The sequence below is a fragment of the Salminus brasiliensis genome, chromosome 14, assembly GCF_030463535.1.
Source record: "Salminus brasiliensis chromosome 14, fSalBra1.hap2, whole genome shotgun sequence".
NCBI classification, from domain to species: Eukaryota; Metazoa; Chordata; class Actinopteri; order Characiformes; family Bryconidae; genus Salminus; species Salminus brasiliensis.
This window is the reverse complement of record NC_132891.1, coordinates 8,011,124-8,026,121: the sequence shown is the minus strand read 5'-3', so window position 1 is coordinate 8,026,121 and position 14,998 is coordinate 8,011,124. Positions and strand designations below refer to the sequence as shown.

The window sequence follows — 14,998 nt, the reverse complement described above, 5'->3', positions numbered from 1 at the left end:
TGAGGCACAACACAGGGCAGCCACTTAAAACATAACCCTGTTGTCTTGTATCTATCTTAATGGGCAATAGCAGAAACACATTGTTTAATTTTGTGATATGAAAAGAGAAAATAGGAAAATAGTTGTTTTTGAAACATATTGCCAAACGTTGTTTGTGGACATCAAGACTATATATAAAATACAAGAAAAATGTAGAATATGGGCCATTTGAAGTACAAACGCATGCAGCCGTGTCCTGACTGTCTCAGACACTTTGGGTATGAAGACTATATCTAAAAAACACAGCTGTAAACCAACCCAAAACACATTTATAACAGATTTCTGTTTGACCAATACCCATTAGGTGGTCTCATCCACAATTTAGCCACGTTATATATGTGTAAATGCATTTCTCTCTCCAATCCACATTCAACAACTGAAACCAAATTTGGTTAAAATATCGTCAAGGTACAGTTCATATACAAAATACCATGATTGGGTGTTCAGTGCTCTCCTCCAAGCATGCTCAGATGCCTTTCGATGTTTCAAACAGCAGTTCGAAAAAGGTGCAGTAGCTGGTTTCATGAGTCTGAGAGAAAGCCCCTTCACACTCTCACTGGTTGATGTCGTACAACGACAGATTCAGACAGAGGATGTCTTTTCTTTTCACTCACATTTCCCATTCTTGTTTTAATAATAATTATATTGCATGCATAGTGTGGTAAAAAATAGCAAGCCCACAGTGAGGGCAGATTATCCCTCCTCCTTGTATGTGAATATTAACTCAGCACTAACATAATAATAGGCTAGCCTGTGGCATTAATTTACTTTTATAATGCCCTTAGAATCTAAAAATGAGAACATTAAAACTTACTGAATCATTATACCATTAGTCAGCATTGTTCTGTTCTTTACACTAAATAAACTAGGTTAACAGCTACATAATTTCCATTTGCTTATTTAGCAGAAGCTTTCTTACAGACAGACTTTGCAGCAAAGATATATACAATATTTCATCTATACATATGCTTCTTTTAAATCAAAGCCATGATATTACTAGAGCTATTCTCACACAGTTGAGTTACATGGACACATTTATTGAGCACACGGCATGATTTCTTGTATTTTGTGGATCCTTGTAGATATGGTTGCCTGCATTGTCTATGTGGATCTCTGTCTGTAGTGTTCTTATAAGAGGCTATATAAACATAAGTATGAAGGACACACCATTCATGGCTATTCTGAGACAGCTATATTACAATAAAGGAATGTGATGTTAGAGTCTTATATGACTGAATAAAAGAGTTGAGTATTTAATGTCCTCGTTTTTGTGTTTCAAGGTGATAAAATTGTACAGAGATACAGAGCTAGGCTTCATATACAATTGTTCATTCTTGTCTTTCCCTTCTGGACTCAATAAGGGAGATGACTGTTAGAACACTGTACAAAATTGTGCATTTTCTTAGTTGTGAATGTCAGTGAAACTAGGCTGTGTCATTACATGCAAACAGCTTTTGAGCCTTGAAAATTATTTTCTCCTATTTTGTTCTAGGTCCTTTATCCTTTATCACAACAGCCATGTGTCTAAATAGATGGCCTTGTATCTAAAAAGAATCAATAATAAGACATTTTCAGTTGAAAACAAAGATATGACGATTTTAAATGTGGCTAAAATATGTGAAGTGTGAGAAATGACTCAGATTGCACAATTGAATTTGGAAATCATGTTTTGTTTTTCAAAAGGAAATAGTTTTAATCACATTGTATAATTTAGCAAATGCATATTTAATTACAGTTATTGCCAAAAGCCAGAGTTAGCTGTTGATAAATAAGCATATTGAAAGTATTCTCAAGAACATGTTATCATTTGGAAACTCTTGACTGTCTCATTAACACGAATATTTGCAACTTGATTATCACCTTAAAGGGGGTGCAGTAGGGATAAGCAGATTTGACTGCCGAGGTGTGGACAAGCCAGGTGTGGATGAGCACATCACATAAATAAATAAAAAATATAGAATTGACAGCTTATTCATCCAATTGTTTAGTCTCTTGACACTAATTAAAGACTAACAGCAGAATATGGACAGCACAGAAAGGGTGTCTACTGTGTATTTTATGACCTGTGTGTCTGAGAAATCCAGTGATTAAAATCATTCCTGTGTCAATTTTCTGTGGTAGAAAAGTCTAAAGGCACATTGACAGGTTTATAAGCAAATGCTACAAAATGGCCTTTTCCATTTAATTAGGCAATGAAAGCTGGAAATGTGCCGCTTCCTCTACTGTCAGCTGCTCTTGCTGAGTGTGACAGTGCACCCGGTGAAGATATCAGAGTAAAAGCACATTAAAGAAATCCTGTGGCTGCCATGTACAGTTTAGTATTATCATGCAAGTCTGCTCCCCCTATTAAATCATTCATAACTCTTAGATTGGATCCTCTGCCTACCTCCCGTGCCCCCTCTTCTGTATGTTCATTGATTGCCCATTAATTATCTTTTCACTCAATTCAATTATTTAACCCCATCTCAGTCCATCTCAAACCCATCAGGTGGCTCTACTTCACTAGGCTGATGGGCCTCATGTCCCTCTGATAGAGAGGTGTGTGTGTGTGTGTATTGTTGGCTTTAATGATGTAATGTGACAAAAAAGAAAATAAAGCCCAAAAAAAAAAACCTGCAGCAGACATAGAGTGTAAAGCCCCTCTGGCCATGCCAGTAAAAATCAGGCAGTGGTAGCTTCAAAATTAGCCTAATGAATAAACAGTACAGAATTTAAATGTAAAACATCCCTGAATGTAGATATGTTTAACCAAATACTGAAAAAATACAAAAAAATCAAGTGAGTGGTTGTGACAGATGCTGAGAGACTTAAATTCCCGGAGGTGTCATCTCAAAGCAGGCACCAAACCTAAGGCATTACAAACCTTATGTTAATTTCTAAAAGGTTATTTTTGAATACTAACAAAATGACATTCCCACAGGGATATTGTTATATTAAAGTTAAAGGAATTCACAAAATTATTGAACTGTCTGCTAAAATAGTTGATGGTGCACAATCAAAATTAGCCAGGATAGGAAACAGATATTTGCTCCTACTAAGTTATAGTAAACATTGTGAGCCAGTTAAGTATGCATGCAGTTCATTTGAAAGCAGTGTGTGCATGTTTGTTGATGTGTTAGGCCTACTCACCAGCATACGTATAACAGCATTTATTTAACCTTAAAGTGTAAGTTTTGAGAAAAGATTAATAAAACAATGTATTTTTTGTTAACTGTTGCTTAAAGAAAAGAAAGCCTAATTAACGTTCGACAAAATGAACCATTGACTGATTTGTCTGTAAAGAATAAATGCAATCACTAATATTAATAATAAGATTTTAAGTCTCTTAGTTTAACCACACTGAGTATTTTTTCTACAGTACAGCTGTGTTTGGCATGCTACCCTAATGCTTTGCCTCATGGCATGAAGAATGTCTTTTTGTATTGTAACAGTATCGTATTATACAAGTTGAGACCATTTGCAATATGGTAGGCCAGTGGGTGACACATGGGTCCCAGTGCACCAGCAAATTAAGAAGCAGAGTGAGGAAAGGATGTGGCTACATGAAGGGAGCATAACAGGGAGAGGTCGGCCGTGGCAGACAGGCCGCTTGACGGAAAGATCAGACAGAGGAAAGGAAGATAGATGACTCAATAGAGACTTATAGACAGTGCATCGAGAGACGAGGCTACTGGGAGGCCTGCGCCAGGGCCAGAATGAGCATGGAGCTGGAGACAGATGGGGAGCTAGCCGACATGTCATGGCCAGACAGGTTAACAAGGTGTCTGGGAAAAAAAGATATAAAAAATAGAGAAGACTACATCTAGACGTTTGCATTTGTTTACCAATTATGAATGTGGGCAGACGTCAGGGTGTTAATTAAAGCTGTGATGGCTCCTCCGGGGTGTATTCTGCATACTGTTTCACCTGGTTGCGGGCTGCTGTGTGCATCTGGTCGAGCTGTCTGTGCTGCGGGTCTGATGGACAGTGAAAGCTACCCTCAGAGGGGACTTCACGGGGAGATGGCCTGCTCAAAGTGAGCCTGTTAGAGTGGGAGGCTAAAGGCTCCCAAGGGTGCACCAACAGCATGATAGAGCCATGCGTCCACTGGAGACTGCTAATACATTGCCTTAAGTAAATCTTCCTGGTATTTCAGCTACTCCAAATGACCTTTTGTCTACCTTTTCCTCTAGCATTTTGCTGGATGGGCTGTGAGTTACGAGGGCAAATCAGGTGTATTGGCCACTCTTTGACATTAGTTGAAATGGATGTAGTATTGATGGCAAGGGTGTAAAAGTCACAAGCATACATATACCACAATAGATTGAGCCGTGTAATTCCACACAGCTGAGCCAACCACTTCATTTGAATTCAGTCTGATTTTACACTGCTGTCTTCCCTCATGAAGAAGTGCATTATACACCCTTAGAAATGGAAGTGCTAAAACGGTTCTTTGGAGGGATGCCCTAGAAGTCGTACTTTTGGTCCCCCAAGGAACTTTTCAATAGCTGGTTCTTTAAAAAACATTTTGTAAATGATGTGTCTAAATAACCATATTAAAGTTTAAAGAACATCCGCATAATGTAAATATTGTGTTCAAATACCCCTCTAAGTCCTTTTTCCCATTTAGCCAATCCAAGACCCATTTAAAGATATTTCTTTTTTTTAAGAGGAATGGTAAAATGTAATGGGCCCCTGATGACTGTTGTAATAGTTAATTTGTCTACAGAGAGTGAGCAAAGACAGGCAATATAACTGGCAATACATTGTCTAATAACTTCATCAGCTTCATATTTCTTCTGATAAATGCTATGTATTGCTCACGCAGTTTTAAATGCAACACATACTAAAAATGTTCACTGCTCACTTGTTTGCTGTATCACAGCACCTGCTGCAGCTGAAGTGAATTAATTGGCACATATTATGGAAAGGTGGATAGTTGTGTAGCACTGACACTAGAACTGCCTCAAGATCTGCCTCAAATTCCCAACCCCATTCCCAAGGGCTAATGCTACTCTTCAGCAAATAAAATGAGTAATCCACACAAACAAAGCAATAAATATGTTTTGTCTTATCGTTGAGTTATTCATGCAAACAATTATAAATAAATATGTTTTGTTTAGTCTAGTTATGAAAACATTTTCTTTATTTGCATTTCGGTTGTGAGGGCATTTTTAACATTCTGGTACAATGGTTGGATAACCACCATTTGAAGTCTCTGTTCTTTGATGATGAAAACTGCAGAAAAAACATGAAAAGATTTGTTCAGTGGCCATGACAGTGCAGGCATTAGAGGTGGCACCTTTATTGTTCCAGGGCCGTTAGAATAATGAGATGTTTTTCGGCATCTTTTCCTTAATGCTAATGTGGATTTGATTCACAATACGACAGCAGGCTCATATGTCATCTCCGGCTCAACGGCACCATTTCTTCCTCCTCATCGTTAACTTCCCTGATGCTGTTAATCTTTTAATTTATAAGCCCATGGCTCTGCTATGTAGCTCCAAAGATTTTTTTTTTAAATCCATGGAGTAAGGTGGATTAATGCACATTTCATCCTTCCTTTCATTTAAAAAGTCCCTTTTTTCTACTGTCATACACTCCTTTAATAGATCACCAAAAGGTCGAGCTCTCTCACACGGTAGTGTAATAAATGCCATCGCCTGTCTGTTAATGACCTGTACCTGCTATAATAAATGTCTCCTCAAAAAGCAACACAGACATGATACAATTGAGGCATAATGAGTGTCTGTGTTAAATTGGAAGCCTCTAATTGCCAAATAGATTTAACTGGAATCACACAAATGAATGAAGAACTGATGATAATAGAGAAAGTTAGTTAGATATGCAGAGTGGCCTTTAAAACAGCTGATGATTTGAACACATACATTTTATACTAGTAATTTACTATAGAAATAGTGAAAGTGACATAATTTAAAAGGTCTAATCGTAAGCCATAGATGCAAAGTGTTTGAGCAAGATGTCAATTAACGATAACTGTTAACAAGTAAAATGATTGCTCGTCTCACTTTAATCTTGTTTACTCCTTGGGGCACAACACAGCTATTCAATAAATGTTTAATTTCCAAGCCTTTTGGCTCCCTCCAACACCCTCCCCTGCTATGTACTTGTTCCCTTAGGTAAGTTTAAGAGCTACTTTTCCATTGTCTCCGCTCTAAGAGGTCTGTATATCACAGAGAATGAGTCCTGTCAGTTTTATTACCGCTGGAGCACAGCAGCAACTGATAAAAACAAGACTTCATATACCCTCACATCTCTGCGGTCCCACAAAATAGCCTTGCTTGATCAGTCTGTTATCCTAACCCCCCTCCCAGTCTCTCTTTCTCTTGCTCTCTGTCTCCTTCTCCTCTCGCCTTGTCTGTTGTCTGTCTCTCGCTTCACATCTCTGCTTGTGTATAAAACGCCACTGCAGCTGCGCCCCTCTTTTTCTCTCCCTTATTCCCCCTCCCTCCTTCCATCCCTCCATCCTTCCCCTTCGTTTAATGGTGCCCCTGTAATGAAAAGTGCTGGCAGAACAAGCCCCCGGCAGGCCCGAGGGTCCTTCCTCACAGGCAGGGCCGAGATCAAGCCAGCGTGGTGTTTCACAAGCAGCCGGCTCCCACGTCAATATCCATCTCCACTGCAGTCCACTGTAATCCTGAAACATCTCCCACCCTGTTCCCCCAGAAGACAAGCTTTCATTTCACTCATATTTGATAAATGCCGGAAAACATCAACAGCCAAAGTGTGTGCCGCTGTGCATTGAGCCCCGTGCCTGCTGCTGGCCGTCTAACGCCATGGAACCCGTCCCAAAAATATAGGCCAAGAATCGATGGGGGAAGAGAGAAAAGGGCTTAAATGTTCAGTGCTGGGTGTCTTCTAATTAAAGTGACCACTTGCATTTTGGTATCGAGCCTGCGAGTATGCCTGAGGGAGAGAGCAGCCCTTTTCCCAGTTAGCCAAACTAATGAGCACGATGACATAGGCTGGCCGTCGATGGCGAGAGCAGGCTAGGCCATCACTGTCACACACATGGATGACGCATTCCTTATATTGACTGCCTCAGCTGTCGGCACATGGCCGTTCAATATTTCTGGCGTTTCAGATTCTACGATTTATGTAGATTTAGTTCTTTTGTGCTTTTAAGTTTTCATGCTTTATTGTTTACAAAGAATCTTTTTTAATAATAAATGTATTTAGCTTTTTTTTAGTTTTTTTTTCATCCCTGTAGTCATGCCCATACAAATGAAAGAAACTCAGTCAATTCAGCAACTGAGATCTTTAAGATCACACATCAGTATTCAGTGATATGTATCCTAATTGCAGCACCCTCCACTCAATTTACAAATATTGATTAAGCTGTTCTGTAGTTAAAGACTGTAGCATGATGACAATGGAGTGTGCCTGTCAGATTATTGCTGTTGAGAATGAGACTAGTACAGTACTGCATGAAGTTAGTTAACATATGTCATGTAGAAGAGACAGTTTGAGGTTGATTGACCTCACAAATTGAACACTTTGAACCTAATATGAACATAATATGACACAAAAACCCTGTATATTTACAGACAAAGCCATTTTGAATAGACCATTTTTAATTGGTCCATTCATCATGAAATTCACCATGACACTGAAACAAAGATCAAAAAATTCAAAACCAATGAAAAATGTCTGACGCCTGTCAACAGTTAGGAAGAGAGAAAAAGATAAGCAGAATAATTTAGAATGCTAGAATTTGCTTTATTATAAACTGTGTTAAATAAAAAGGAGATGTTTTATGTTAATTGTTTATGTAAATTGTTTACATTCCAACATAAAAACATATCAAAGCCTTTGCATGTCTTAAAATCTGCATTTATAGGCCCATTTTAAAATATTTCAGTTTTTCTGCCCAGAAGCATATGAAACACAAATCAAATCAAGAGAAGTTCCACATTATTATGAAAGCACACCATTTTATCAATTTGATCAGAGATCTCTTCACCTCTTTAATTGTAAGTCTATTGGAGTGTATATGTCTGTGTCCACATGACTAAGCCCAATTTAAAATGTTAACAAACAAGTAATAGATCCACTCCAGGGAGTCAATACGACGGATCCTTGATGCAGAATTTAAATAAGCCGGTGTCTGTGGCGCGTGGCCTCTCAGCCTGCGCACAGGATGTGTTTCTCGTATTAAATTCAACAGGTCGATACTGGAAAGAGATACAGCGTGTGTTTACATCCCTCCACAGCGAGCCTTATTCCACAGGTTGGACCATACGACCGACGGCATTACAGGAGATCAATACGAGAAAGTATGGAAGTAGCCCTGATCCACTTAGCCTTGCCATTCGCTGTCAGACAGCCCACAAACCCATGCTGCAGCAGAAACCCCAAAGACAATTAAAAAAACATTTTACAGGACATTTCCAGATAGGAACGTGTAAAAATTAAACCACCAAACAATTATAGAATGATGCTTTTTACTTTGAGTATCACATATTGGGATTAATAGCACTTACAAGCACTCATGCGACAGTGACTAGTCATTGTCATACAATAATATCTGTATTTGCACAGTGCCGTCGGACTAGTAGACACTGCATTGAAATATGTGATGCATTAACTACATTCTGTACAATGCATGACATATTTCAGTGTAGTGTCTAGTAGCCAGACTATATTGGGGAAATATAAGTATTAGGGATATTACTTAAATTAAATCGGTCTTGGATCGGTCTATGTTGCGCCCACAAATGCATACTTTTGTGGCAGCTGTTGTAAGGTTGAGCAAGCTGTACAGGATGGTGTTAAAAATCTCATTTATTCTAAAAAAATATGAACATTTATAGTGTGTGTAGTTTGTTTATTGTGTATATATTTTGTTTATATTGTAACTAATATTTGGTTTGTATGCACACAAAAGCTTTCACTGTTATGTCAGATTGGGTGTACCATAACAAATGATTGTTTTTTGTTGTTTTATTTAGCATATTGTCCAGCTTGATGGTGTAGTCTTTTACCTAACCACTCAATGATATGCTGTGAATCTAATGGTATTTAATGGTATTTTTGCCATGTATGTTTAGTTGCTTTGAAAGAATGCATTTGTGGGAGGACCGTGGGTCAGTTGATGTTATTTAAATTAATTTCATGATTTTTCACTTTTTACATAATGTGAATCTGGTTATTCTTAACATTGTGTCAAAAAGCCATAATGAATGGACCAATAGAAATGCTTCAAACCTGGAATAAAACATTTTTACATTGAAAGTTTTTTCCTTCTCCTGTAAAGTTGCCGTTTTGAACAGGCAACATTTACAATTACAGTATATTTTGTCTATGTAGAAATGTTGTATATATCTAAATTAAGTTTACTTTGTTTTTTTATTTTTGTTTTTTTCCAGTGTATGATTTTAATCACTTACTTGTACATAACCTAGCTCTGTGCCAGACGTGATTATTTTGCCTGTGCTTAGGGACAGTGACAGGGTGAGGTGTGTGAGCGCCTCCCTGGCCTTCCTCTGACTGAGCCTCTATTTCTCTCTGTGTGACAGGTGAGGGCCAGCGCCATCGCCCAAGACGCTGATCAGAATTATGACTACGCCTCCAACAGTGTGATCCTGCATTTAGACGTAGGGGACGAGGTGTGTGTACAGCTGGACGGGGGCAAAGTCCACGGGGGAAACACCAACAAATATAGCACCTTCTCCGGGTTCCTCATCTACCCCGACTGACTCCCCTCTAAACCTGCCACTCCTCCACCCCATGATGCTGCTCAGAACATTCAAAAACACTCTCCCTCACACATACACACACACACTGACATGCAGACACACACATACACTGAATAGACTTAAAAGGAAGGACATGCACATGGTTTGATGCTGGCTGGAAGAAGGGCTTCACAGACACGATCTCATGAGCAAACTCTTACTTTCACTGAGCAAGTGCATTTTCGGACATATTGTTTGTATGTGTATGCAAATTATGGTTATATGCTATATGTATACACCTACATTATTCCAAAAAAGTGTAAAATAGATATTGCATATAGGAATATATCTACTGGAGTGTTATCCTCCCTCAGCGTTTGCAGCAGTAGGTGTACATGTGTTGTCCAGTCATTTTTGTGCCATCTGAGGTCTAATTCACTTCAGTGAGATTCAGTGTATTCAGAATTCGGCTGGAGGTTGCAGGAGACGGTTGTAAAGACCCAGCATGTTACACATGGCTGATATTTGGTGGGAATTGTTTCGCAGGGGTTATTTTCACTAACAAGCCGACTGATTAGATAGGGTTGCGCAACGGGAATTCAATACAATGACATATATATGCGCACACACACCACTGTGGGCCCTGTGATTAATCTAAGTCCCCCAGTTCAATTAATTTGACTTAAAGCGACCGCTTTGGCTGTCTGTGTGGAATTGAAAATATGGTCCGTGTGCGTGGACATACACGGGACAGGATCGAACACACAATGGCTGGCCACGGCTCTGAGCTGTGTGAGCATGGATTTCCAATATGTCTAAGTGCACCAGCCCAGACTAAAACATGAATACATTGACTTCGGCTGATAATACCCTATCTCTAGCCTGACACCACTCAATGTCTTAATCAGAAGATTTTTCTTACTATTAATTAAGGTAAAGGTAGTTGCTTTATCTTTTGTGTTTACAGCTTCATAACAGCACTGCCAAATAAGAGGCTATTAATAGGCATAAATGTGGTAAACCAGCTTGTTTAAAGTACCTATACCTGGTCCATTACATTCTTGTCATATGATAAAAGAAATCTAACGCTGGCCAAATAAATGAATGAATGAACAGATTGTGAAAAGATGAAATGCTACAATATCTCTGCAATATTAGCATTAAAACTAAACTAATAATGTTATTATCTACACAACACTGATTGTTGATATTTAAAATGTTCTGTTGATCTTACATTACCTTAGCGTCTATTAATGGATCCAGGAATTGCTAAATATTACAATTAAGAATGTTTTATAGACCATTATGTAAAAAATTAAGATATCATTACAGCTATTTTATCCCAGTTAATAAGATAGAAGCTTTATTTAAGTGATCAGGGTCAGAGAATATTGTTTTTTTTTTTTTTGTAAATTGTTTATTTCAGAGATTATATTATATCTAATAGTGTGGTTGAAATATTGTTTTCCTCCTGACATTTCAGGCTGTCCTGAATGTTTGTGTGTGTGTAAGTGTGTGTGTGTGGGTGAGTGTGTGTGTGTGTGTGTGAGAGTTGTAAGTAACAGTGTCTTCCATTGTGTGCAGAAATGCTTCATCGATGGGGAATCTCAGCGTCTTTACAGTGTTTCTTGTCTGTTAAATTGCGTGCCATTCCACACCACACATCAAATATTTATGGCTGATTGTGGAAACCTTATAGTAATTCTGTACAAGGCCTGGTAGGGGTTGTCACAAGACAAGTCAAGCCATGTGCAAATACAAAGAAATGCAAATACACAACAAACACATCAATGCATCTCTAAATCGAGCCACATCTTCTCCTCATACAGCGACTCTATAATAAAGAATGTTCAAATATCACTGACCCTTTTTTTCTTCACATATGAATCTATTGGATTCCTGCCATCGGTTCGAATTTTCAATCTTTGAATTTATTTATTTGTTTATAATTTTGTTTATATAAATAATATGGTCACATTTATCAATATCAGCTGTAAATATTCAGTATCGTTCAGTGCTTTTAGGTATCTGTGGAAATTAAATTAAAACATTCCTTATCTTGGTTTACTCAGTAAACCATTAATATTAGAATAATTTAAAATGACATTCATACAAAAAGTCATGGTTTTACAGTACTGTGCTCATTAAAACATCTCCAAAACATCCCTCTCTCTTTCATGGGAGTGTTATTTATAGTTATTATCCAACACCGGGTTTGGTAAATCAGTGCTTAATGATGTTAATGATGATCAGGTGAGCTGGTGATGGTTGGGGACATCCAGGAGAAATCTGGAACCAGGCTTTGTTCTTCAAACTAGCTCGTAAGATCTCAGCTACTTTCTTCACATTGAGAAATTCTTGTTACTTTTTACTGCATTTATGTTTACCTGCAGCTGTTCTAGTGAGATCTGGAAGTTTTAAAAGCTGAAACTCATATTATCAAAATAAATGTTTTTAAATAATGTGCTTATGTGCCTGAACCATCTGCACAGTGCTGCAGATATAATATACTTTTTAGACTCATTATTGTCTAAGAAGTACACTCTTATAAATATGGGTTCTTTGTGCAATGCCATAAAAAAACCCTTTTGGTTTTATAAAGAACTTTCTCTACCAGATCTTTATACTCATACACATCCTGTTTTTGTATGGAACCAAAATCTTACATTAGCAGAAATATATAACATTGCTCAAACATCCTATAGTAGCACCAATGTTTTGAGTGTAAATGAGGAAGGAGTTGAGCCTGTTTGGTTCACAGTCTGAAAAATGTGTATCTCCTTAGATAAATATATGTTGATTACATCAAAGTGTACAGTTTTCTTACATTTATTCACAGTCACTTTTTAACTTTACTGTTACTGTGTTTAAAAATCTGCGTAAAAGCCCCAAAATAATTACTAAATGTAATATAATAAGCGATAAAATCTTATTGGTTTAACTAATTTAAGTGCATATGGATGAAAGAAAGTGTACTTTTTTAAATACAGACATTCATGATTTAATATATGAATTCAGTAATACTGCACAGGAAATCTGCTCCTTGAAGAATATTCTTAAAGTATAGCTCTAACTGAACGGTAATGATCTGCTGAAACCAAACTACAATAAAAACAAACAATACATAAACCTAAAAGCAACAGACAGCAGCAGGACCTTGGCCTCTACCTGTGTCTGTGCTAAAAGGAAGGGAGAAATCTTTAATTAAAAGCAAGAGGTAATGACATTCCGGACCTGGAGGCTTCAGTGAATCCGCCAGCCTGTGGGAGCATGTGGGGGATCGCAGTGTGTCTGCAGCCAGCCTCCTCGCTCTCTCCTGCCAGATTCCAGTTGAAAGTTAATTGGACGGGGAGAGGTCTGAGACGGGCTGCGTTGAGGCCCATTAGCGATTCCCCTGTCGAATGCAGAGCCACGAGGATCACAGACTCACAAATAGGCGGATTAAAATAATCAATACACTTCACTTACCTCCAGCGCATTCACACAAGTGCACGGCTGCCAAAGCCGCACGTAGGCACACACACATCCAGCAAAATGAATTCAGTAATTAGTAGAGAACCTATTCACCATTGGTATGATACCTGGCCCCTCGCCTTCACACACACACATACGCTCACACACAAATAGCTGTGGTATCTAATGAGGGGGCATAGTTCTGACTGGTAGTGAGGAGATGAGGAAAAGGTCAGCGAGCTGTTGATGGGCTGCTCCCGCCACACAATGCATCATAGGATCTTAAAGCCGATATTTCAGCTGTGCCACACACACTCGCACACACCCCCAAACAAACTCAGCTTTGAAAATGCAACCTTAGCAAGCAAGTCTGTGCTTTGGATGACTGAAAGCAGAAGCTTACACAGTGGGAAAAATGTCCTGCATTGTCTCAGAAGCTTAAGATTGAATGAGTAATGTGATTTTGTTCTTCAAGGTAAACAAAGGTTTGAGCTATATGCCCAGCCTGCCTCATTTGGTTGATGCGTGTCACGCCAAAAGTAAAACTCCAGTGGTTTTTGACCTAATCTCTACCTAACGCATTGATTACAATTGATCACCTCAGATTAGCACTGTGCTTCAGCACCTGTTCATTGGCTTCTGTTGTAATGCTATACGATACAGACAGCAGACAGACATCCCATAGGGTCTTTTCCCCAGGTATAGACTAAACCAGTCACAGTGTTGCACTTCTCAGCATCCAATCACAATATCCCTATAACAAATAGGCAGTATTTAAGCCATCTAGGTCATCTACTAATATTACCGGAGCCAGTCCAGTACAGGGTTCCCCACACACTTATTCCCACCCAGGGGCAATTTTGCATAGGCAGTCCACCTACCGCATGTATGTTTAGGAGGTGTGAGGAAACTGGAGCACACAGAGGAAACCCAAGCAGACACAGCAAGAACACAAACCAGACTCCTCATAGCCAAAAGACAACAGCATAGATTGAACCCATGACCCCAGGTCAAAAACTATTTTTTAATTCCTTTGATTTTAGAAGAAACAATGAATAAGCAGGTGTCCCATTATTTTGTCCACATGGTGCAGTTACTTCTGCAGTTGGTTGATTTGCATGCTGGATAACTTTCTTCATAAAGAAATTAAATCTGAGTGTAAAAGGGTGTTTTGGGTTTGATAAGGTTCTCGTAGTCGACAGCACTGTATATCTGGTTTGGCTCCATTTGCTCAGTGTCTGAAGTATATATGTGTACACTAAAATAGGCTTATTCCTATTATATAATGATTTGACATATCTGACCTTCATAGAGAAGGTCACTGCAAGCAGACCATTTGTTATGGCAGTTCTTGGACTGACCGCTGAGGACACAGGATAATCACAGGAGTTGACTTTCACAGGTTACTGAGGAAATACATCACTTTATCCATCAATTCCCAGGCAGAGAAACCTGCAAAAATCATGGAGGGTGGAACTGACGACTACACAGCACGTATGAGTCACAGCACTGAGGTGAATCACTGATTACTAAGCCGTTATACTTGAGAATAACCTGAAATGGTACAAAGATAAGTGGTAAACTGTAGGTGGCTAAAAAGAATGAAAAAATAATGTAATTTCAGAGTAATTTCATATAAAAAGTCTTTTTCAGGGAACAAATCATTGGTTAATGATGTACAGCTATTCAGTAGCAGTGGAAGGAAAAGCTGATCCAAACAATTCAGCTGTCCCAACTTTAGCCGATTACTTACAAAACCCTTGGCCTGTTTAAAAGCAGTGTTGAAACAGGCTGTGGTGCTGCGCTCTCTAGGGCAGTATTAGGGCAAT

At 38.6% G+C, this 14,998-nt stretch overlaps 1 protein-coding gene across 1 annotated transcript in view; it reads left to right on the top strand.

Annotated features, from left to right (window-relative positions):
* Window positions 1–11,615, top strand: part of c1ql4a (complement component 1, q subcomponent-like 4) — a 14,384-nt gene extending 2,769 nt beyond the window's left edge. Inside the window, exon 3 of the mRNA XM_072696650.1 lies at window positions 9,558–11,615. Within this exon, the coding sequence (XP_072552751.1) occupies window positions 9,558–9,737 (180 nt within the window). The 3' untranslated portion in view covers window positions 9,738–11,615. The remainder of the gene's footprint in view (window positions 1–9,557) is intronic.
* The last annotated feature ends 3,383 nt before the right edge of the window (window positions 11,616–14,998 follow it).